The sequence below is a fragment of the Mesoplodon bidens genome, assembly GCF_964165515.1.
Source record: "Mesoplodon bidens genome assembly, chromosome: 19".
Taxonomy (NCBI): domain Eukaryota; kingdom Metazoa; phylum Chordata; class Mammalia; order Artiodactyla; family Ziphiidae; genus Mesoplodon; species Mesoplodon bidens.
Genome location: NC_138179.1, coordinates 41,494,928 through 41,515,186, shown reverse-complemented (window position 1 = coordinate 41,515,186; position 20,259 = coordinate 41,494,928). Strand labels below are relative to the sequence as shown.

General features: G+C 49.0%; 1 protein-coding gene across 2 annotated transcripts in view; it reads left to right on the top strand.

The window, feature by feature from the left end:
* The window catches only part of CYTH1 (cytohesin 1), an 80,640-nt gene that overhangs the window by 31,505 nt on the left and 28,876 nt on the right, over positions 1 to 20,259 (top strand). Inside the window, exon 1 of one of the 2 annotated variants that reach the window (XM_081220306.1) lies at positions 3,868 to 4,157. The exons of the other annotated variant lie outside the window; for it this stretch is intronic. Within the exon in view, the coding sequence (XP_081076432.1) occupies positions 4,130 to 4,157 (28 nt within the window). The 5' untranslated portion in view covers positions 3,868 to 4,129. Of the gene's footprint in view, positions 1 to 3,867; positions 4,158 to 20,259 lie in introns of those variants that run through there. 2 annotated transcript variants of the gene reach the window in all.

The window sequence follows — 20,259 nt, the reverse complement described above, 5'->3', positions numbered from 1 at the left end:
AGAAAGCCCACGTGCAGCAGCGAAGACCCAATGCAGCCAAAAATAAATAAGATAAATAAATTTATATATAGAAATAACTATATACTTAAGAGTCTCAGAAATTATATTACTGAAACAATAACAGGATGCTATCAAAAAGGAATATTCAGAGATTAAGAGTGAGTTCTTGCAAATTAAAAATAGCAAAAATAGAACATTCAGTAGAAAGGTTGGAAGATAAAGCAGAGAATCGTCTTAGTTCAGGCTGCTGTAACAAGGTACCACAGGCTGGGTGGCTTAAACGACAAATGTTTATTTCTCACAGTTGTGGAGGCTGAAAGTCTAAGATCTCAGTGCTGGCCTGGTTGGGTTCTTGGTGAGGGCCCTCTTCCTGGTTTATAGAGGGCTGTCTTCTTGCTGTGTCCTCGCGTGGCAGAAAGAGAGAGCTAGTTAACTCTCTGGCCTCTTCTTATAAGGGCACTTATCCCATCAAGGTGGCTTCACCCTCATGACCTAATCACGTCCCAGAGGCTCCACCTCCAAACACCATCACATTAGGGTTTCAACTTATGAGTTGGGGTGGGTGGGACACAAACATTCGGGCCATTGAAACAATATTTCCTAGAAAGCAGCTCAAAAAGGAGAGGAAAAGTAGGAGTGAAAAGATAAGAATAGTTAAAGGATTCACAATGGAGGTCCAGTGTCTAACTAATAGAAGAAATTCCAAAAAACAAGAACTGGAAAAAAAAAAAAAAGGACAGGAATTTATTAAAGAGTATAAGACTTCAGACATAGGTTCTATCTGGTGGCTAACATAACGTATGAAATTTCACAATACTGAGTGTAGAGATAAGGTCCTAAAAGCTTCCTGAGAGGGGAAAAAGGTTACATACAAAATACTGGGAATCAGAATGGTACCATCACTACCAGCAATACAGGAAGAGGAAACAGTGAATGGATGCCTCCACTATGCTGAGGAAACATGACTTCGCTTAGAATGCCACACCCAGCCAGACTGCCAGGTGTGAGAGAAGAGACATGCAAAATTCACAACAACGATGATGAAAACCCACCCCTCCACAGCCTCTCTCTGTTAGTTGTTAGAGAACGTGCTCCATCAAAATGAGCAAGTAATCCAAGAAAGAAAAAAACCGTGGAATCAGAGACTCAGGTCCAGCGGTGGGAAATGTCTGGGGGAGTGCTCAGGGTGGTGCCCCGAACGTGGGCCTCAAGAGCCACAAGACCAGGCTGAGTAGGAGTGTGGAGGTTTCGGGAGGCCATCTCAGAAAACAGACTGCTCGGGTTTGACCGTCTTGACAGTTGCAGAGCTTGGTAGAGAGTTTGGCACGAGCAAACAGAAACAAACAAAGGACACTTAGTCCATTCTGTGGTTATTTTAATCATAGTGCATTATATAGCTGAGTTGTGAGCAAGGTTTATGGGAATACTAAATACTGATTTAACCAGAAATGTTTGTGTAATTATACTGAGTGGGCATGTGTATGTGTGTGTGCACGTGGGAGGGGGGTGGGGGTAAAAGGCGAGTCTTCATCTTCATGGCAGGCAGTTGACGTCTAGAGGTGAAAACTCGAGAACAAGTAGTGTAACTAGTTATTTTAAAACAGGGAGGTGATGAGCAGAAGAAATAGTCGAGAGACCTACGTCTGTGAAGCATGATTCGGGGGTGGGGGGTGGGGAGTTGGGCAGGAAGCCGTGGTTTTCTGTTTTAAGCCTTAGGTACTATTTGCTTTTTATATGATGTGTGCATCTTTTGCTTAGAGAAACAAACCAGGCACGGTGGTGAGAGACGAGCCTGGAGAGGCACAGGGTCCCAGGAAGAGGGTCTTGAAACTGAGGTGATTACAGGGCTGAGACTTGGTGGGCAGATGTCAGACCATTGAATTCTTCAGGGCCGGCTCCTGGGGCCTAGTGGTTTGTGTTGTGCCCTCACAGCTCCACTCTCTATTCTCTCCCTGGTTCTCTGGCCCTGTTGGATTGTGTAGGAGACTGGCAGGCCAGGGGACAGTGAGGTCAAGGTGTCTTCTCCCCACCAGGGAGCTAAGGTCGGCTGAGCCCTCTACCTGCGGTCCTGCCAGCGGCCTCCCTACTCCGCTGCCCAGCAGGCCTGGCCTGGGTCAGGGCTGCCCCCTCTCACTGGCCCTGCTGCTGCGTCTCTCCCTGTGGTCTCCCTACACTCCACCCTAACTTTTATAGACAGTCCCTCTCTTCTCTCCAGACTCCCACTCTGAGTGTGTCTCTGTCTCCTTGGGATTATGAGTGACATGGGTATTGTGCTGAGAAAAAGACTTTTCCCAGAACGTTACGTGAATATTCATGGAAGCTTTCTTTCAGGTGACATCCTAATAAACACATCATAAGTTGAAAATGTTGCGTGTCAAAAATGCATTTAATACACCTAAACTGAACATCATAGCTTAGCGCAGCCTACCTTAAAGGTGCTCAGAACACACACAGTTTGTTTTGCCCCCCTGCAGTGGGGCAAAATCATCTAACACAGAGGCTATTTTGTAATAAAGTGTTGATTTTCTCATGTAATGGCTTGAATACTGTACTGACACCGAGAAACAGAACAGTTGTCTGGGTCCAGGATGGTTGTAAGTGTATCGGTTGTTCACCCTTGGGATCATGGGCTGACTGGGAGCTGTGCTCACTGCTGCTGCTGCCCAGCATCACAGGAGAGGATTGGACCGCATACTGCTAGCCCGGAAAAGAGCAACGTTCAAAGTATGGTTTCTACTGAATGCTTGTTGCTTTCACACCATCATAAAGTCGAAAAATCATAAGTCAACCATTGTGGGACTTCCCTGGTTGTCCAGTGGTTAGGGCTCTGTGCTTCCACTGCAGGGGGCATAGGTTTGATCCCTGGTCGGGGAACTAAGATCCTGTATGCTGCGAGGTGCGGCAAAAAAAAAAAAAAAAAAGTCAACCATTGTAAGTCGGGGACTGTCTGTATACTTATCTCTTGAGATAAGTATATCTTAAGGATAAATATATCTCATATATTGTATAATATATGTGGTTATACATGTTAACTATGACAGATATGAGAGCTATAGAGATATAAAGAGATATGCATATATAGTTAAATTTTACATGTAAAAGGCAGAGAGTGAGAATATAATACATAAAACAAAAATCTGGAAAACTGTAAAGAATATATACTGAAATGTCGTCAGTGGTTATCCCTGGTGACCCCCCCACCACTACTCTAATTAATTTCAATAATTAACATGTGTCATGAGTATAGTAAGAGAAAAGAACAGTTTGGTGCAATATATTAGAACATAGAATGGGGATGAAATTGAACTTGTATTGGGAATAATTCCCTTAGATTTTTTTTTTTTTTTTGGCCTCTAAAATCTGCCTTCTACGGGCTTCCCTGGTGGCGCAGTGGTTGAGAGTCTGCCTGCCGATGCAGGGGACACGGGTTCGTGCCCCGGTCTGGGAGGATCCCACATGTCGTGGAGCGGCTGGGCCCGTAAGCCATGGCCGCTGAGCCTGCGCGTCCGGAGCCTGTGTTCCGCAACGGGAGAGGCCACAACAGTGAGAGGCCTGTGTACCGCAAAAAAAAAAAAAAAAAAAAATCCGCCTTCTGCTTTTATCCTGTGACCTCACAACATACTGTAATGATTACGATCTCTTAGTCATGCTCTTGGGAAATGCGCTGTTATCTCATTGTGAGACAACCAGGGGTTTTTAAGTGATTCCATTCTAAGAAGGTACTTGGGAAGTGAAGAGAGAAACACCAGCTCTGTCTGCTGCTTTGGGTGAATCTGAGACCAGAAGTGCCACTGTTACTCCAACGGCTGGAGTCGTTGGACTCCAGCCTCAGACTGCTTCCAGGGAGTAGGTGGTTAACCTCTAGGAAGCTACTTGAGCTTGACTTCAGGAACTGGGTGGTGGCCTCGAACTGGGAGTGACGCTCCTGTGGCTGGAGGCTGATTGGTCCAGGAGTGCGGCCAGCGAGTTCCCTGTCGGTCCAGGAAGCAGCTCTGAGCTGTCCCGGTGGCTGGACAGCTCACAGGTATTCCTGCCCCACCCTGCTCTGCCTCCCAGGAAGTCTTTGCTCTGAGTTCTCCTTTGAAGAACAAAACCCAGCAACCTTCAGGGCCCTACTGTGACAGAAAAGATGGTCCTTAAAACCAAAGAAGAAGATGGTGAGTCCCAGTCCTGGCTTGGGTATATGGGGTGGGGTTTAAGTAGCTCTTTTGATTGACATGTGAAATTCTGTGACGACAGTTTTACTGCCTCTTGAGAAGGAGTACCAACCGAGAGGCTCTTGCCTGTGTGTGTGTGTGTGTGTGTGTGAGTGAGAGAGAGAGAAACGCAAGCCAGAGAGATTCTGTGTTTTTAAACTGAAGACGTCCCCCAGCCCCCACCCCCACTCTTTACTTTTCATTGAAGATCCCCCTGGGAGCGTCTTGGTGGCATGTGCCCTCCTACTTGGTGATGGTGTCTGATTTCCTGAATCTGAGCAGCAGTCTTAGAAGCTCTGCAAGTTGCGTGTACACCCAGAGTGAGTGTGACACTAAACAGGAAAGATGTTAGAGACCAGGTTGAAAGTATCGGTGAGGTTCAAGGTGAATAATAACCATTTTTATTAAATAAAAATGTAACAAAGAGAATATCCATAGTTATTTGATCTTCCTCTTTTGGTATTAAGTCAAGACTGTTTGAAGCCTCGTCAGGTCTGGGGAACTTCCTTCGTCTTCTCCACACCCACACTATAAACAGTGAAGCTATGAGTAAAAGGGTGGCAAATTTTGTGGATTATAAATCCCAAAAGCTTTTGCGGAAGAACTGGCTTAAAGCACCCTAGGTCAGGGCTTTCAAAAGTTCTGAGGTTAAGTTTTGTGTGTGGATGTGTGTATGTTTTCTTGTGATGCTTTCATCAGATGGCCATGTTTTAATGCCATAAGACAAAAAGCAAAATGTATACTGGTTTGTAGCTGGTACTGAATGATATGAATAAGTCAGAAATAAATATTAGGCTGTTTTCAAAATGGTTTTTGTGAAAGTGATAATTAACCTTGGGGGTCCTTTTTATGCTTTTCCTTATCTGGTTCACTATAAGGTATATTTTCAAGTTTTACCTCTATGTCAGACAGAGTATCTTGGACCATATTCACAGGATGGTTTGGAAAGCTGTACCGTGTGTGAAAGCCTTTGGGAGAGAGGGCGTTTGGTGTTGATAATGACACTTGGCATGTGAAGAGGGGACGATAATGAGGCAGCTCTAGGTCAGGGCGGAACCGCCCCCATGGGAGGTTTTGTATCTGAAAGGTGAGTCCATGGTAGCCAAGGTCTCTTGTTCAAAAGGGGAGCCTCGTGAAAGTGGAAGAGGACATTGGCGGATGACAGTGGGTTTGTAGGGGTGCGCCGGCCTGGCCTGGGCAGATGGTGACCACTGCTCACTGAGCCAGTTCTACCCTCTTACTTACTGCTGCTCCTTCTGGGTAGCCTGGCTTCAGACCCACCGAGGGGGTGCTAACAGTCACTTCAAGTCAAAATCAAGGGGTCCCATGTCGTCAGCCTCTAGCCATCCTAGAGGCTTTAACATTCAACATAAACTGCTCAGTGTGTGTGCCCTTGATTCAGGGGTGGGAGTAGGGCCAGGGCTTTTAGAGATCAGATTTTAGTGGTAGGATTAGTGTGCAACTTTGCTTTGAAAAAGTCGCCTTCAAGAATGGGTGGTTCTCCATTTCCCTCAACCCGCCTGGGAATGTTTCATCCTGTTGTCTATTTGGGACATTGGGGAGGGCAGTGTTGCTAAGATAGATACCCTTAGGTATTGAGGTGAGATGCAGAAATGGCGTCAGGCAGATATGAAAGTGAAGGGAGCAAATGGACTTTCCGGGGCAGGTCCGCAAGCATCCCGGGGAGGGATGGTTAAGTGCCAGCATGTGCTTCTCACGCAGTTGCATTGATTAGATTGTTACCCAAAGAGCTGCCCCATACAGGGGAATGAAGTTTTAAAAAATGTCTCTAAAGGGGCTTCCCGGGTGGCGCAGTGGTTAAGAATCTGCCTGCCAATGCAGGGGACACGGGTTCGAGCCCTGGTCCGGGAAGATCCCACATACCACAGAGCAGCTAAGCCTGTGCACCACGACTACTGAGCCTGCACTCTAGAGCCTGCGATCCACAACTACTGAAGCCCGCATGCCTAGAGCCCGTGCTCTGCAGCAAGGGAAGCCACCGCAGTAAGAAGCCCGTGCAACAAAACGAAGAGTAGCCCGCACGCAGCAACGAAGACCCCACGTAGCCATAACTAAATAAATAGATAAATTTATTTAAAAAAAAAAGAAAATGTCTAAAGAAGTCAGATCCTACCTGCTGCACGAGTGTCTAATCCACAGTCCTTCAGTTACAGATGTGGCTTTGCCTCTGTCCTTACTTGGTACTTATGCTCATCAATTTCTACTCCAGTTATGCAGGTGTGTGTGAGTGAGGACTAACCAGTGACAGTTATGCAGGTGCATGCGAGACTTAACCATTGTACTGAACTGAGCACTGTTTTCTTAACTGCCTGAGGCTATTTTTTAGCCATTTAATCTTACCTTTTGAGTGTTTGGTCCTCCTTGGTTTGCCTTTGAACCTTCTCTTTGGGATGGAATCCCAGCTCCTTGGTGTGTGTGACACGAGGCCTTCACCTGCATAGCCCAGGCTCTCTGCTGGGTGCCCTGGGCCCTGACCCAAGGTGTGCTCACTGTCCCCAGGAACCCAGCTACTCCCTGGCCTCCTCCCCTCACTTGGTATGTGCATCCGCGCTGTCTCTGCTTCGCCATTTGGGGAACTCATTTTTTTAGTGTTTTTTTTTTTTTTTTTTTTGTGGTACGCGGGCCTCTCACTGCTATGGCCTCTCCTGTTGCGGAGCACAGGCTCCGGACACGCAGGCTCAGCGGCCATGGCTCACGGGCCCAGCCGCTCCACGGCATGTGGGATCTTCCCAGACCGGGGCACGAACCCGTGTCCCCTGCATCGGCAGGCAGACTCTCGACCACTGCGCCACCCGGGAAGCCCTGGGGAACTCATTTGTTCTCAACTCCTGGCTCAGAGGCTTGACTGCTCTGAAGCCGCTTGGTCCCTGGTGTCGTCTGAGCCCTGGGGCAAGCGTGGCCGCCGTGGCAGCATGTGCTCCCACCACAGGCTCACACACCTACCCCTCTGGCCTCTCCCTTCTGTGCAGGGCATGGGCTGGAGCTCTTTAAATCCCAGCTCCGAGCACAGACTGGGCATATGCAGATGCACAGTAAACGCTGAGCTGACCTGGCTTTTATTATTCCCATGAGAGAAAATAAAGAGCTGAGGGCTCAGCCAGTGAGTTTTGAATTGGGCTTGGTCTGTTTGTGGATTATTTATACTCATTGAGTCTTACCTCTAAACGAAATGCACAGAGTTCATAGTCAGACTTTGCTGTCAAGTTCAAATAAAAATGGAAATGAAAAAAGATTTTAAGCCATGGATACTATGTGAATATAAGATAGTGTTATTTATAGGAAAATTCGCTGAATAGAATGGAATTAAATAGAGTGCCTCTCCCTTAGGACATTGGATTTTCAGGTTGCGTCTAGAATACTCTCTCTGATGGTAACTTACCCCTCATCCCGTCCTCTAAATGCGTTCCTTGTCATGGTGCCAGCCTCATGTTGGGCAGGTTGCTGAGGTCGAGGCGAGTATTAAACAGAAAAGCAGAGGTGCTGTAAGTGAACATCTGTAGATACTCGTCACTCCCTTCCTTAGGGGTTGAATTTGTATTTTGCGAAATCAAAAATGGTTACAGCTTTATTTTTAAGCTAGAGCGCTTGGCACTGTACAAAGCACACATCTCAGCAGACCCGCATCACCATCTGCTGGGACCAGTTTTGAAGGGGACTCGCTCTGGTCTGGATTTCATAGGCACTAGCCTGGATTTCATAGGCTGTCTGTGGACCGCACCAGCGTGAGTGCCCGCAGCGTTGAACAGAGGGTCAGTACTGCCCTTTTTTCTTGATGAAAGACATGAACAGAAACGGGGCTCGGGTTCTGCTCTGAAAAGAGCGGACCTTTATCCATCGTCTGAGGCTTTCTGCAGCCTCCCAAGTTCTCTTTGGTACAGGACATAAATGCATAGGGCTGGCTGCCAGTGGTCAGGACCCAGCGTCCAGGAGGCAGGTGGGGTGTGGAGGGCAGCAGGTGGAGTTGTCTCAGGAGCCAGCATTGTGGAAAGGAGAGGCAGGGAGTGTGGGTCTTGGAAGGACACAGGTCTGGGGCCTTAGGAGCCCCCAGCCTGCCGATGGGCAGTGGAGACGAGGACAAGGCAGGTGCGGTAGATCTGGACAGGAGGCATCAGGACCTTGTGCTGCAGCCCTTCCTGTGGCTCTGCAAGATTCGCTGAATATGTTTATGGTGGGGGGCTGGCAGCACAGGACCTACATAGAATTTGCTGCTGGTTACGTTGAACGTGGAGGGATAGACGTCCTGGAAGTTTTTTATAATATCCATTTCTCACTTTTCCCTTGCATTTTGACAGCCTTCCAAAGCGAATTTACATTGTTCTTGTCTCTGCTCCTCTTTCTGTTTGTTGCAGCCCAGCTGAGATTTCCTTTTTAGAAAAAGACTTGTAATCGCTGCTGTCTTCTCCTGTTACCTTGTGAAGAGCTCCCACTCATGGGGATTCAGATGGGTTCATTTTGCAGCTGGGACAGTCACTAGATGCAGAGGGGCCACAGGCTTGTGGGTCCGCGGCTCCTGGGGGGAGACACGGAGCTCCGCCGGGGCTGGCGCTGAGCAGCACTGCTGAGATGCGCTGCTCTTGGGACCCACGTGTCCTCCTCCTGAGCCCGTGCTGGGTGTGACACACCAGTGAAAACGGGGACAGAAGTCAGTCCTGCTGCCCTCAGCTCTGCTCATGGTCAGGACTTGCCCCGCCACTCCTTCCCTTCTTATGAAGATAATTTCTTGACTTTTGTATGTTCTTCCTTCCTTACCCTATGGAGAAATCATGAAAGCTTAACTTCTGACCTAGAAAAATGCAATACATTTCTTTTCTAAGTCAGTGGCTCTTTCTGCATCTCCTCTCTTTCTGGCATCTTAAGTCTCTTCTGTTAAGCATTCAGGATTCTGATTCATAGAAATATGTTGGAATCCCACGTAGACAGCGTGGCATGATGGTGTAGTTGCCTCAGGGATTTCACACGCATTATAACAGGACTCAAGTATGTTCCTTCCACTAAAGGAATAATTAGTCATTAATCTGAGCAAATGTTTTGGGGTAAGTGGCTGGTGACATTTCCATATTTTCTCTGAATAGAAATTTCAACATACAATTTTGCCTCACTTGTGGATCCAGATACACAGAAAGGTATAAAATGCGGCGTCGCCGCCTCTGCTTGCTCCCTGTCCACACTCCTCGTCTCTGAACAGGGTCCCTGTTGACAGTTTCAAGTGCGTCCTTCTCAGATCTTGCGTTTACCAGCATCGGTGCCACGCGCATGGTGTCCTGTTCCTTCCCGTGGCACAGTGTCTGGGAGATCTTTCTGTGCTGGCATCTACCAGTCAGCTCGTTCTTTTTCATGACCAAATTGTGTGTAAGTAGTTTTCATTTTTGCACTTTTGGGAGTGCGTCCATTGGATAAGTTCTTAAACGGAATTGCTGAATTGAAAAGTACTGCAGAAGGGCTGCACCGTTTACGCTCCCCCAGCAGAGCCTGGGCCGCCTGTGTACTCCCGCGCCCTTGGCGGACGCTCTCATTTCTGCCAGACTCACCGGAAGCGCTGTGCGTTCATGCTTTAACTTGAGAGTTTAAGCGTCCTTCACGTCTGGCCATTGTGTTTCTCTTTCTGGGTCTGCTTTTTAAGTCTTTCGCTGGTTGTGTCCACCTTTGTCTTACTGCTCTATATGCTGCTCTCCTTGTGAAAAGAAGTTAATCCTCTGTCACATATTTTGCACATTTGTTGTCCTGGTTGTTTACCTTTTAGCTCATAGAACTTCATTTTCCATTCTGAAGCTTTACATTTTATTGTAGCAAACTGAACAGACTCTCTGAGGTTATGACCATATTAATCCATGCTTTATTCTAGAATTTTTGTGGTTTCTTTTTTTACATTAAAATATTTGATTCAGCTAGAATTTATTCTGATATAAATGAGGTAGACATTCAGCTTAGTTTTCCCTCAAATGGGTAGCTGGCTAATTGCCCCCTCCCCCAGTGACTGAATAATCCTATTTTTCTTTATATTTTTGTATCTTTTAAAAATATTTTCTTTATGAGATTTTATGACTTGAAGTGCCACCTGTGTGTTTCAGTATCTCTTGAGTTTCTTTTCTGCTGTTTTCATTCTCTAATGCTGAAATTTCAAATTTTTGATGTCTCAGCACTTTAATCTCCGGCAGAGGCTCGCCTCACATTACCCTTCTTCCTCTTCATAGTTTTCTGCTATAGTTTTTTCTTCATAGTTTTCTTTCTCTTCCTAGTTTTCTAGGCTATTCATACATACATTTTCCATATGAACTTTAATATCGTTTTATCTGTTGCGCTCCTGTGAAACTCTTGTTGGTAAGGTAAACAGTAGTTTTAGAAACTGATGCACATACTGAGGACAGCTTTTCCCCACAGGGGTCTTTTTGCCCGTGCTCAGATCTTCCTTGTTTTCTTGGTGACTTGCTCCTGGCACAGTAAGCACGCTGGCTTGCGGGGCATTTGCTGGTGTTTGGGGTTAGAAGAGAGGAGGATCTGTTTGTACTGGAGGGAGGAGGCCCCTGCCCTCTCACGGGGCAGCTCTCCTCCTTGAGCTGGTGGCTGTGAGGCACAGTGCCGCCCTGGGCCTCTGCGGACAAAGCGTTGCCCACCGCCTGCCTCAACGTCCTCGTGGCCCGGCAGTCCTCCCCTCCTTTCTCCCTGCAGTCTCCTCCTGTCTCTGCTGCGCCCTCTGCAAAGGCCAGAAGGGAGAGGGTGGCCGAGAGCAGCCCCGGCAGGGATGAGTCCCCTGCACTGGTGCCGGGAGCAGGCCCCATCAGGTAGGCTGGCCCGTGCCTGCCCCAGCTCTGCTGCCTGTGAGTGGACCCAGGGCCACTGGGACCCGGAGAGCGGGCGCCTGGGTCGGTGCCTCCAGCTCCTCTCAGGCTTCTCTCGGACCTCAGGGGCACTTCTCTGGACTTCGGGCAGCTCAGAGAAGGGTTGGTGTCTGGCACCAGGAGCTGGCTTTTTCTCCTTTGAGGTCAGAGTTAGGAACTGCTACCCTCGCGGTTGCTTCAGGCCTTTCTCAGAGAGGGGACAGAAGCCAGTCTCGGCTTCTTTGAAGAAGTATTTGGGCTTCCCTGGTGGCGCAGTGGTTGAGAGTCCGCCTGCCGATGCAGGGGACGCGGGTTCGTGCCCCGGTCCGGGAGGATCCCACGTGCCGCGGAGCGGCTGGGCCCGTGAGCCATGGCCGCTGAGCCTGCGCGTCCGGAGCCTGTGCTCCGCAACGGGAGAGGCCACAACAGTGAGAGACCTACGTACCGTAAAAAAAAAAAAAAAAAAAAAGCATAAGGAATAGGGTAGAATGGTTGAAACTCCATGCCTGAGTTTTGTGTGATACAGAAGCAGGGGAGGTGGGGATGCTGAGATATGGAGCGCTCCACGCCTGGTATGGGCTGGTGCAGGGCCTTTGCCCAGGTGACGTGGGGCTCGGGGAGGCCGAGTGCGTAGGGTTAGCAAGTTTGTGATGTTGATCAATTGAAAGACACCGATTTACTGCCTCTCCGGAGCTGTCTGTGGAATAAGCGAGTGCTGCAGGCCACCCTGCGCGCGTGGCGGAGGGCCTGGTTCAAGGCAGCCCTGGGGAGACGGCGCGTGGTGTGGGAAGCGGGTGTCCCCCGGGGTGGCCGTGCAAGCTCTGAGCTACCAGGGGGGCAGAAGACACTTAGTCCTCTGTTCCCACTTTTGAGCCCAAGTTTCGCTGCCTTGGACGAACGCCCTGTGTTCCTGTCACTTCTCCCTGGCCACCACGGAAAAGCTGCCCATCCGTCTCTCCGGGTGCCCCCTTGCCCCTTCCCGCTCTGTCTCTACCTTGCCTCCCGCCTGACAACAGGACAGTCACATGTCCTCATGCCGGACTCAAAGGGCACGGACTGACTTGTGCAGCTTTTCTAGGCGTTTCCAGTTTGTTCTCCCCTGTCCCCGTTTGTCCTCTGTCCCCAGCCTCGAGGGCCCTCTCACCGATGGCCCAGCCTCAGCTCTCGTGGGGTCTCCTGGGACAACCTGGCCGCGGGCTTGGCTGTCTCTGACCCCGTGACGCCTATCTCCAGCATTCATTTGGCGCTTACTTGCTGCTTGATTCCTTTTTCTTTAAAAGGACCAGTAACATGTAAGCTCTTTGGGGGCCCGAACCATGTCTTACCATCTTTGTATCTTCTATGGTAACTAATAGGGTAGTTACTAATAGGGTACCTGGTTTATGGGTGGTGACCATTTTTTCCCCAAAGATTGTTAGATTACAAGTCTGAGAAAGTAATTTTTTTAAAGCTTTTATTTTCTCTGTTGGTGGGTTTCCTGAGATTACTAGCCGGTGAACAGTCTTTTTCTCTGATCATCGCTGTGATTTCATAAACTTGATTGTGGGGCTGTGTATTGAGATCTGTCTTCAGAGAAGAGGCGGGCCACACTGCAGACTTCCTGTCGGTAGCTTTTCACTGTCACTTCTTGTCTCCTGCTTCCTTGGATCATACTGTTTGTGCCAAGAATTGACCGTGGTGCAGGCTTTGCTGCCAGCCAGTCTGGCCTGGCTTTACGCTGAGGCCTTTGCTGGTTTACACGCTGTAAGTCAAGCCCAGTGGTGGATCCTCTGTTGCTGAATTGTAGCTGGTGAGTTACAGTGAGGCCTTTGCTGGTTTACACACTACAAGTCAAGCCCAGTGGTGGATCCTCTGTTGCTGAATTGTAGCTGGTGAGCCACAGTGAGCCTGTGCCTTATGACCGAGTCGTGCACAGAAAGTGATAGGTCAGGATCTGCCTGCTGGGACCTTTAAATCCCTGGAGTGTGTCTCTGTGTATTTTGATGTTAGCTCAGAAAGGGGGACATAGCCCTTAGGACTGTGCAGAGTGCTGTGAGAATATTTATGGTATTTTACTGGAAGGCAAGAGCTTAATTTCATGGACAGATAACCCCCTGGGAACAGGACAGTGTCCAACCAGGTGGTAAACTGCATGATACAAACATGGTTCAAAGGAAGCGGTATGAAGAAGGCCTTTACGTGAGGGTTAATTTGTGTGAACTGAGGGAGTTCTCCCCGTAAGAGGTGGCTCTTGATGGCTGGCCAGGATGAGCCTCTAAACAATGAGAAAGAAACGGAAACAGGTTGGGAATGAGGTGCTCTGGTGGACCAGGGAGGGTGGACTCTCCCTGGGGCCAGGTAAGGGATGGGCAGCTCACCAGACTGAGTGTCAGATAGGGACTCTCAGTCCACGTGTTCGTTGAAAACTTGCCTCCTTTTGCAGCTTAAAGCAAAGATTTCATAAATAATTTTAGGGTTTATTTCTCGTAGATTTGGTATGATTCTTTTAGATGAGAACTGCCATTTTGACACAAAAATAAAATTGTTCATATTGTGGCTGTTTCTTTAAAGACAGGCTAGGCTGCAAAGCCCAAGTGTTTGGTTAAGTCTGGTGACCCTCTTGGTGATGAGGAAACCTCAGAATATGGATCCCACGTTAGTGTAGTGGGGGAGGATGCCTCCTGTCAGCAGTTTCCTAAGGGCAGGGGACTGGAAGGCAGGGGAGGGTGTGGGATTTTTAAGTTTTTTTCCTCCTGTTGTTGTGTGCCTGGACCAGTGGTTCTTAAGCAGAACACTTTTGCCCTGCAGGGGATTTGGCAATGTCTGGAGACGTTTGGGGTTGTCCTATCTGGGGGATAGGGTGGGGTGTTACTGGCATCCAGTGGGTGGAGGCCAGGGTGCAGTTAAATGTGCTCTAAGGCACCAGGATGCCCTCGACACAGAATGATCCCCGAAATGTCAATAGTGCCGAGATCAGAGAACCTCATCTAGTGTAGTGGTTTATTTTCTCTTTTTTCTCCTTGTTTATTTGGCACTTGTTTTAAAATCCTCATGTCTCTTCCCTTATTAGTCAAAGGCAGTGCTTCCCAGAGGGGTCTGCAGACAAGGCTTCCAGTCACCCTGTGTTCTGGCTTAACACGAGGGCCTGAGCCTCTAGAACCCGAGTCTCAGCCTGGGGTCCCAGGTCTGTGTCTGATGGTGCCCTTGGTGATCCTGGCGCCTCTGGAGTTTGACAGCCACTCCTCTCACGCTGTAGCGACGTTTCTTGTCACCAGCCATCTTACAGTATCGTCCCTGGACCCACCTGCCTCACTCACCCTAACCAGAATATACTGGAACGCTATGTTGCAGCCTCTGGTGCCGAAACACCTATGGCCCGTGCGTGGAGAGAGCGGCTAGTACACGGCCTGAGTGGGAGGCAGGTCCGTTTTAGTAGAAAGGCTGGAGCGTGCCACGTGGAGACGGGGGGCCTAGGGCCTCAGAGGACAGGAGGGGGGGATTGTGTTGGGGCAGCGTGGTCAGCATTCCTGCCTGCTGACACAGTGCTGGGCAGAAGGAGGTTGCCTTGCGCTGAGGGTGACAGAACAGCCTGCCCTCTGGATCCTGCCCTCTTGTTTATCCACTCAGGAAGGGAGAGGGTACCTTAAGTAAGGGTTAACATCCTCCCTGGGAAGCCACCATCAGCTTTTTGCTTCCAAGGGGGAGAAAAAAGCCGCTGCAGCCTGTGAGCAAAGGCTCTTGGCGCGTCCCCCCTCCGAGGCCGCGAGTGGGGGCGTGGTGGGCGGGGCACTGTCATCGCATTCATGGAAATAAGCCTGGAGGACGGAGCACACACTCCAAGTGTCAGCCCGGCGACGTCTCCGTCCACGCCTGCCTTCCCCACCAGCATCAGTTCCCTCTCCACCCGGGTTTCCGCTCAGCTTTTGTGTCCGCGGCCGCCGCCTCTGCCCTGGCTGTGCGGACGCACGTTCTGTGCGGGCTCCATCGCTGCCTCCGCCCGGCGCTGTGGGGGCAGCCGGGGGCCTGGGACTGGGGGGTCGCGGTGCCGGGCCACCATGGCCTCTGAAGCTGAGAGCTGCCAGCTGCCCGGGCTTTGACGTCGCCGCCCTGGGGCTGCCGGGATCCTGGGGCTGCCGGAGAGGGGACTCGCCCTGGGTAAGAGGCCGGGTGGCTGGCGCGTGTGAGCCCATCGTGTGCAGCTTCCTGTAGAGCGTGGATCCCTCTGTTATTATTATGCGCCGCCGCCGCTGCCGGCCTCTCCCAGCCAGGAGCAGGCAGCAGCGTGATGTGTGCAGCGGCTGCTTCTCTGCATGTCTGTCTTGTGGTTTCGCATTCTGCTCTCTCCTCCTAGGGTTTTTCCAGTAGCTTCTTCAAATAGAGGTTTACGCCTTCAGTGTGATTTCTTCTAGGCCTGAGGTTGAGGAACAAGCTAATAACCGATTTCTGTGGTCCTGCTCTGGCGAGGTGAGAAATAGGCCGGCAGAAAGCAGAGGGGCAAATCCTGCGAGATCTCCCTCTCAACCCACCCTAGGAGTTTTTGTTTTACTCATTAAGAACTTTGGAACCTTCCCAGGGTATGGTAGCCCTCTTGCCAAAAATGCACATAGAAGAGGAGCTGGAGTCCCACGTTTATTTTGGTGCCAGGGGTCTGTTCCAGCTGTCAGCCAAGGTGTGGGGGTGCGGGGCAATGTTTCAGTCTGCAGAAGTATTCAGGGTTTTACAAAGGGCCAGCGTATACATAGGTTTTAGGAAGGCGGGCAAAGTGAGAGCGAACTGACTTCTTCAGTTCTTCACGCCCTCAGCGAGCCTCTCTTTTGGAGGGAAGGGATCTGGTGGCACAGCTGTGCAGTGCCAGAGATGGCAGCTGGTGTGGGGAGGGAGGAGAGGGGCGCCGATGCTCGGTTCGGCTGCTAGGATGGGAGCTCCCAGGCTCTCCCTGAGAGCACGAGGGCTCTGCGATGTCTCAAGGAGCCAGAGGTAGAACATGGCTCTCCTTGCCGAGCTGGCTCCACTCTGCTTGCAGTCTCTGTGACCCTTTCAAAAACAGCCTTGGAGACAGAGATTGCAAGTATGAGTGCTGGAGAGAAACTGCTGCAGAAGTCCAGCTGGATCACATAGTACCACTGCTAGGTTTTAGAAAAGCTTGAGGTTCTTAAAATGATTATTTTCTAGTGTTCAGCTTTTCTTTTTTTTTTTTCTTCAGCTTTTCTTGAAAGCAGATGTTAACTTTATTTTTCTAAACCAAACTTTTAGGATAAAAATTTATGACTTTGTTTCTTTTCCTACCTTGAAATTTGACTTCATTTTCCCTTTGGTTAGCTGGTTGAATCATAAGGTTATGCAAACGGGTCTTTGAGTTCTAGGATTTATTAGATAAAATGTGTTGATTCCCTTCTCTATGTAAGGTAAGATGATAAAATACCCTGCTTTCATGAGACAGTTTATGGAGCTGTTTATTACACACCCTCTCGTTGGGAAGGACAGGATGCTGACATGCCCATTCCTGCTTAAGGAAACCAGGGCAGGGAGAGGTGGTGGTTTTCTCCAGGTCACAGAGCAACTAGGCAGTGAAGCCCCACACAGGTGTCCCTCCCCCCCCGCCCCCCAATCCCTGGCCAGTGTCTCATCTCAGTTAAGGGGACCTGAGTTGTTAGGTTAGCGGTTAGATGAGACGTCTCAAAGACTGAGATAGGCGCAAAGTTTCCTTAAAGATGCAGACTATGGTAATAAAATCTTTAATATACTTACTTCTAAGTGGGAGACTGGGTGGTCTTTGTGTGGAAAGAATTTAAACTAGAAGAGTAAATATTCACCTGGCAATTTGCTAGAAGGCACCTCTCGCCTCCTGTGTTGAATGTCAGTTATGCTAGCCACGTGCCAATTTAATGCTTTCTTTTAGAATCACTTAGGCTGTAAATTGGTGGTGAGACACTTCTCTTCCAGTGCTTTACACAAAAGTCAAATCATAGCTTCTTGGGAAAGGGACTAGGGTAAGCAGAAATCGGGAAGTCAGGATATTGCTATTAAAATTTTGTTTCATTTGTTTTTAATTACGGTAAAATATATGTAACATAAAATTTACCATTTTAAGTGAACGGTTCAGTAGCATTAAGTTCATTTACCTTGTTGACAACCATCACCGCTATCCCTCTCCAGAATTTTTGCAAAACTGAAACTATGTCCCCGTTAAACACTGGCTCCCCATTCTCCCCTCCCCCAGCCCCAGACACCCACCATTCCACTTTCTGTCCCTGTAAATTTGGCTTCTCTAGGGACCTCATGTAAGTGGAATCGTACAGTATTGGTCCTTTTGTGGCTGGCTTATTTCACTTAGCATAATGTCTTCCGGGTTCCTTCATGCTCTAGCACGTGTCAGAATTTCCTTCCTTTTCGAGGCAGAATAATATGGTATTAAATTATACAGAGGGTTGCTGTAGTTTTGACTTAGCTGGAGGGAAAAGGAATTGTTTCCCAAAGTCGGGGGACTTTCTGTAAAGGTGTGAGGTGGTCAAGTCAGCAGACTGTTGGCCATATATGTGTCTACAAGTTTCAGATTTCGGTCACATCCCTTTGCTACATCCTCCTGTGCCCTCTGGTCTTGACAACTACCCTGAGGTCTGTCTCTAAATGTGAGGCTGTCAGCGAAGCCCCGTAGTCATTGTAGCTTTCTGTTGCACTCATCTCTATGTTGCCTTTACTTAAGGACCCTGTGAATTTTGGTTGTTTTCTTATCCCCATCGTGAAGATCTGACCTCATGTATTTCTAACGTCAGCGTAGAATTGAGAGTTTTGTGAAAGTCTGCTGACTGTTTGTATGTTACCAAAGCCTGAGTTCTTTCTAGTCTTTTGGGTTTTTTCACATTGGAAGGCAGTGGGATCTCTTGGGAGACCAAGGTGACTTACCCCAGGGTGGGGCAGAGTGAGTGATCTGACCGGAGGATCTGCATAGACTGATTCAGAAGGTGCCTGGTGGTATGACCAGCACTCACCACACCGTGAGTTCTGTATGCAGGCCCTTTGATCTTTGTCTTTGGAGGCACACCGCCTTCACTCCATGGGCAGCTTCCCAGATTTGCACTCTTGAACCCAAAAGCTGTTTGTAAATAGCTCACGTTCCCTCTGGAGCTGGTAACAGTTTCTGGAGAAGGCCCAGTGCTTTACACAGGAAGGCCCAGTGCTTTACTTTACCTTTCTTTCTTTTTAAAGAACATTTATTTTATTGAAATATAGTTGATTTACAATGTTGTGTTAATTTCTGCCGTACAGTAAAGTGATTCAGTTATACATATACGTGTGTGTGTATTCTTTTTCATATTCTTTTCCATTATGGTTTATCACAGGATATTGAATATAGTTCCCTGTGCTATACAGTAGGACCTTGTTGTTTCTCCATTCTGTGTATAATAGTTTGCATCTGCTAATCCTCATGCTTTACTTTACCAGGCTGCTGTGGCTCCAGGTGGGCAGGTGGTTTCTGAGGCTGTGTGTGTTTTCAGTTTCATGAAACTCCAGCCTGGAAGGGGTCTGGCCCTGCTTAGCAGGGCACCCTGGCCAGCGCAGGCTCCGGAGGCCTGGAAGCGCTTCTTGTGCACACCGACGCCCTCCTGGGCTGCGTGGAGACCAGACCTGTCTGTCTACTTTCTCCACACGTGGGGAAAAGGGAGGGCCTTATGGACTCTTGGCCTCACCTTTTTAAATGTTTCCCTGCTGTGCTGGTTTAAATTTAGACCCTTCTTATCCACGGAAAGGCAAGGGCTATATATAAGAAGGATGATGGTTGATGATTATGGTGGAAAAAATAAGGCAAATGATGTATTTTAAAGCTAGGCAGAGGGACCTGGTATAGCTGGAGGACCTCAGGGAGCTGTGTCTGGGCCCTAAAGTGCACCTCCAACACTTTGATATATGTCACCCCTGGGGACGAAGGACAGACAACGCGGTCGCTTTTGGCTGGCAGCCGCCTGTATTCCTATTGAGCAGAAACTGCTGTCAGAAGATCTGCCTTTTCAGTTGGACTTCGTGGCAGGTCTCTGGGCACCTGCCCGTGACTGTGACCACTGGAGAGGGGGAAGCTGGACCTAGTGATGCCGCATGTGCATATGTACCCGCCCCCAGCCCGGAAGGAGGGCGCTGTCCCTTTAAGAGAGCCTCCTTTGTACGCGCTGGATGGAGCACATTGCTGCTCTGGGTTTCTGCCGGTTAAATCCGCAGAGCAACATTTAAATAAAGAAATAAATAGAAGGTCCCCTTGTGTGGCTTTTCTATTCACAGCCGAGCACAATGGTCCCTTGTTGTTGTAGGCTCTTTAATCCCCTTCATTAAATTGGAGCCCTGCAAGGGAATGGTGAGGGGCTGCTACTGGACTGGTCCCCGTGCTGGAAGCAGGACACCTTGTATTGAAATTAACCTTTGCAGGCATGAATTCCCAAGGCCTCCAGGCCCTCTGCCCCGTGTCCTTTATGCGCAGGCCGCTGCCTCCCTAGTTGCCATTCTTTTCAGGAGAAGAGGGTTTAGCTGCCTGCCTGGCACAGAAGCGTGGCTGCAGCACGTGGCAGTCGGGGGGTGGGGTGGGGGAGGAGTTGTTTGTTGCTCTGCCATCTGGCCCATCAGATCTTTTACAGTTTAACCCTAATAGCTACACAGGAGAGCCAGGGCGTGGGTAGATAGATGCCTTTCCCAGGGGCCCACGCTGCTTTCTCAGAAACTCGGGGTGCCGAGTGGATGTGGTGGTTTCTGAGTACCAGCTGATCCTGTCGTGTCCTGGTGGCAGCCTTCCAGGGTCCTTGAGACGCCGGCTAGGCCCCTAGGGATCACTTACTCCTCTGGCTGTCCAGCCGTGGTTTTGATTCTTCATGCTGTTAAATGAAATTAAGCATTTTGTCTCTGGAATTTTTTTTTCCTCATGGGCAACATGAGAATGAGGGCTTGAGTTGAAAATTTGGTGTTGCATTGATACGTTTAAGCAGAGGAAAATACATTTGTTAAAATGCTGGATTTTTCTTCTCACCTCAGAGCAAAATTCCACTAGAAAAATGAGATCTAAATCTGCTTCTTTTTTTTTTTTTTGTGGTAAGTTCTTAGGTGATTTGTTGAACCAAAAGGGAAGCAGTGCTGTGATTTAAGGGTACTAAGTGTGGAATGGAGAAGCGATTTAGAAATCGCGTGGTTAATGTCAGGAGACAGCTTCAAAGTAAATGTGGATAAATGTCTTGCTGGTTCTAACTGCACATTGGCTAGAAGTATCTTCC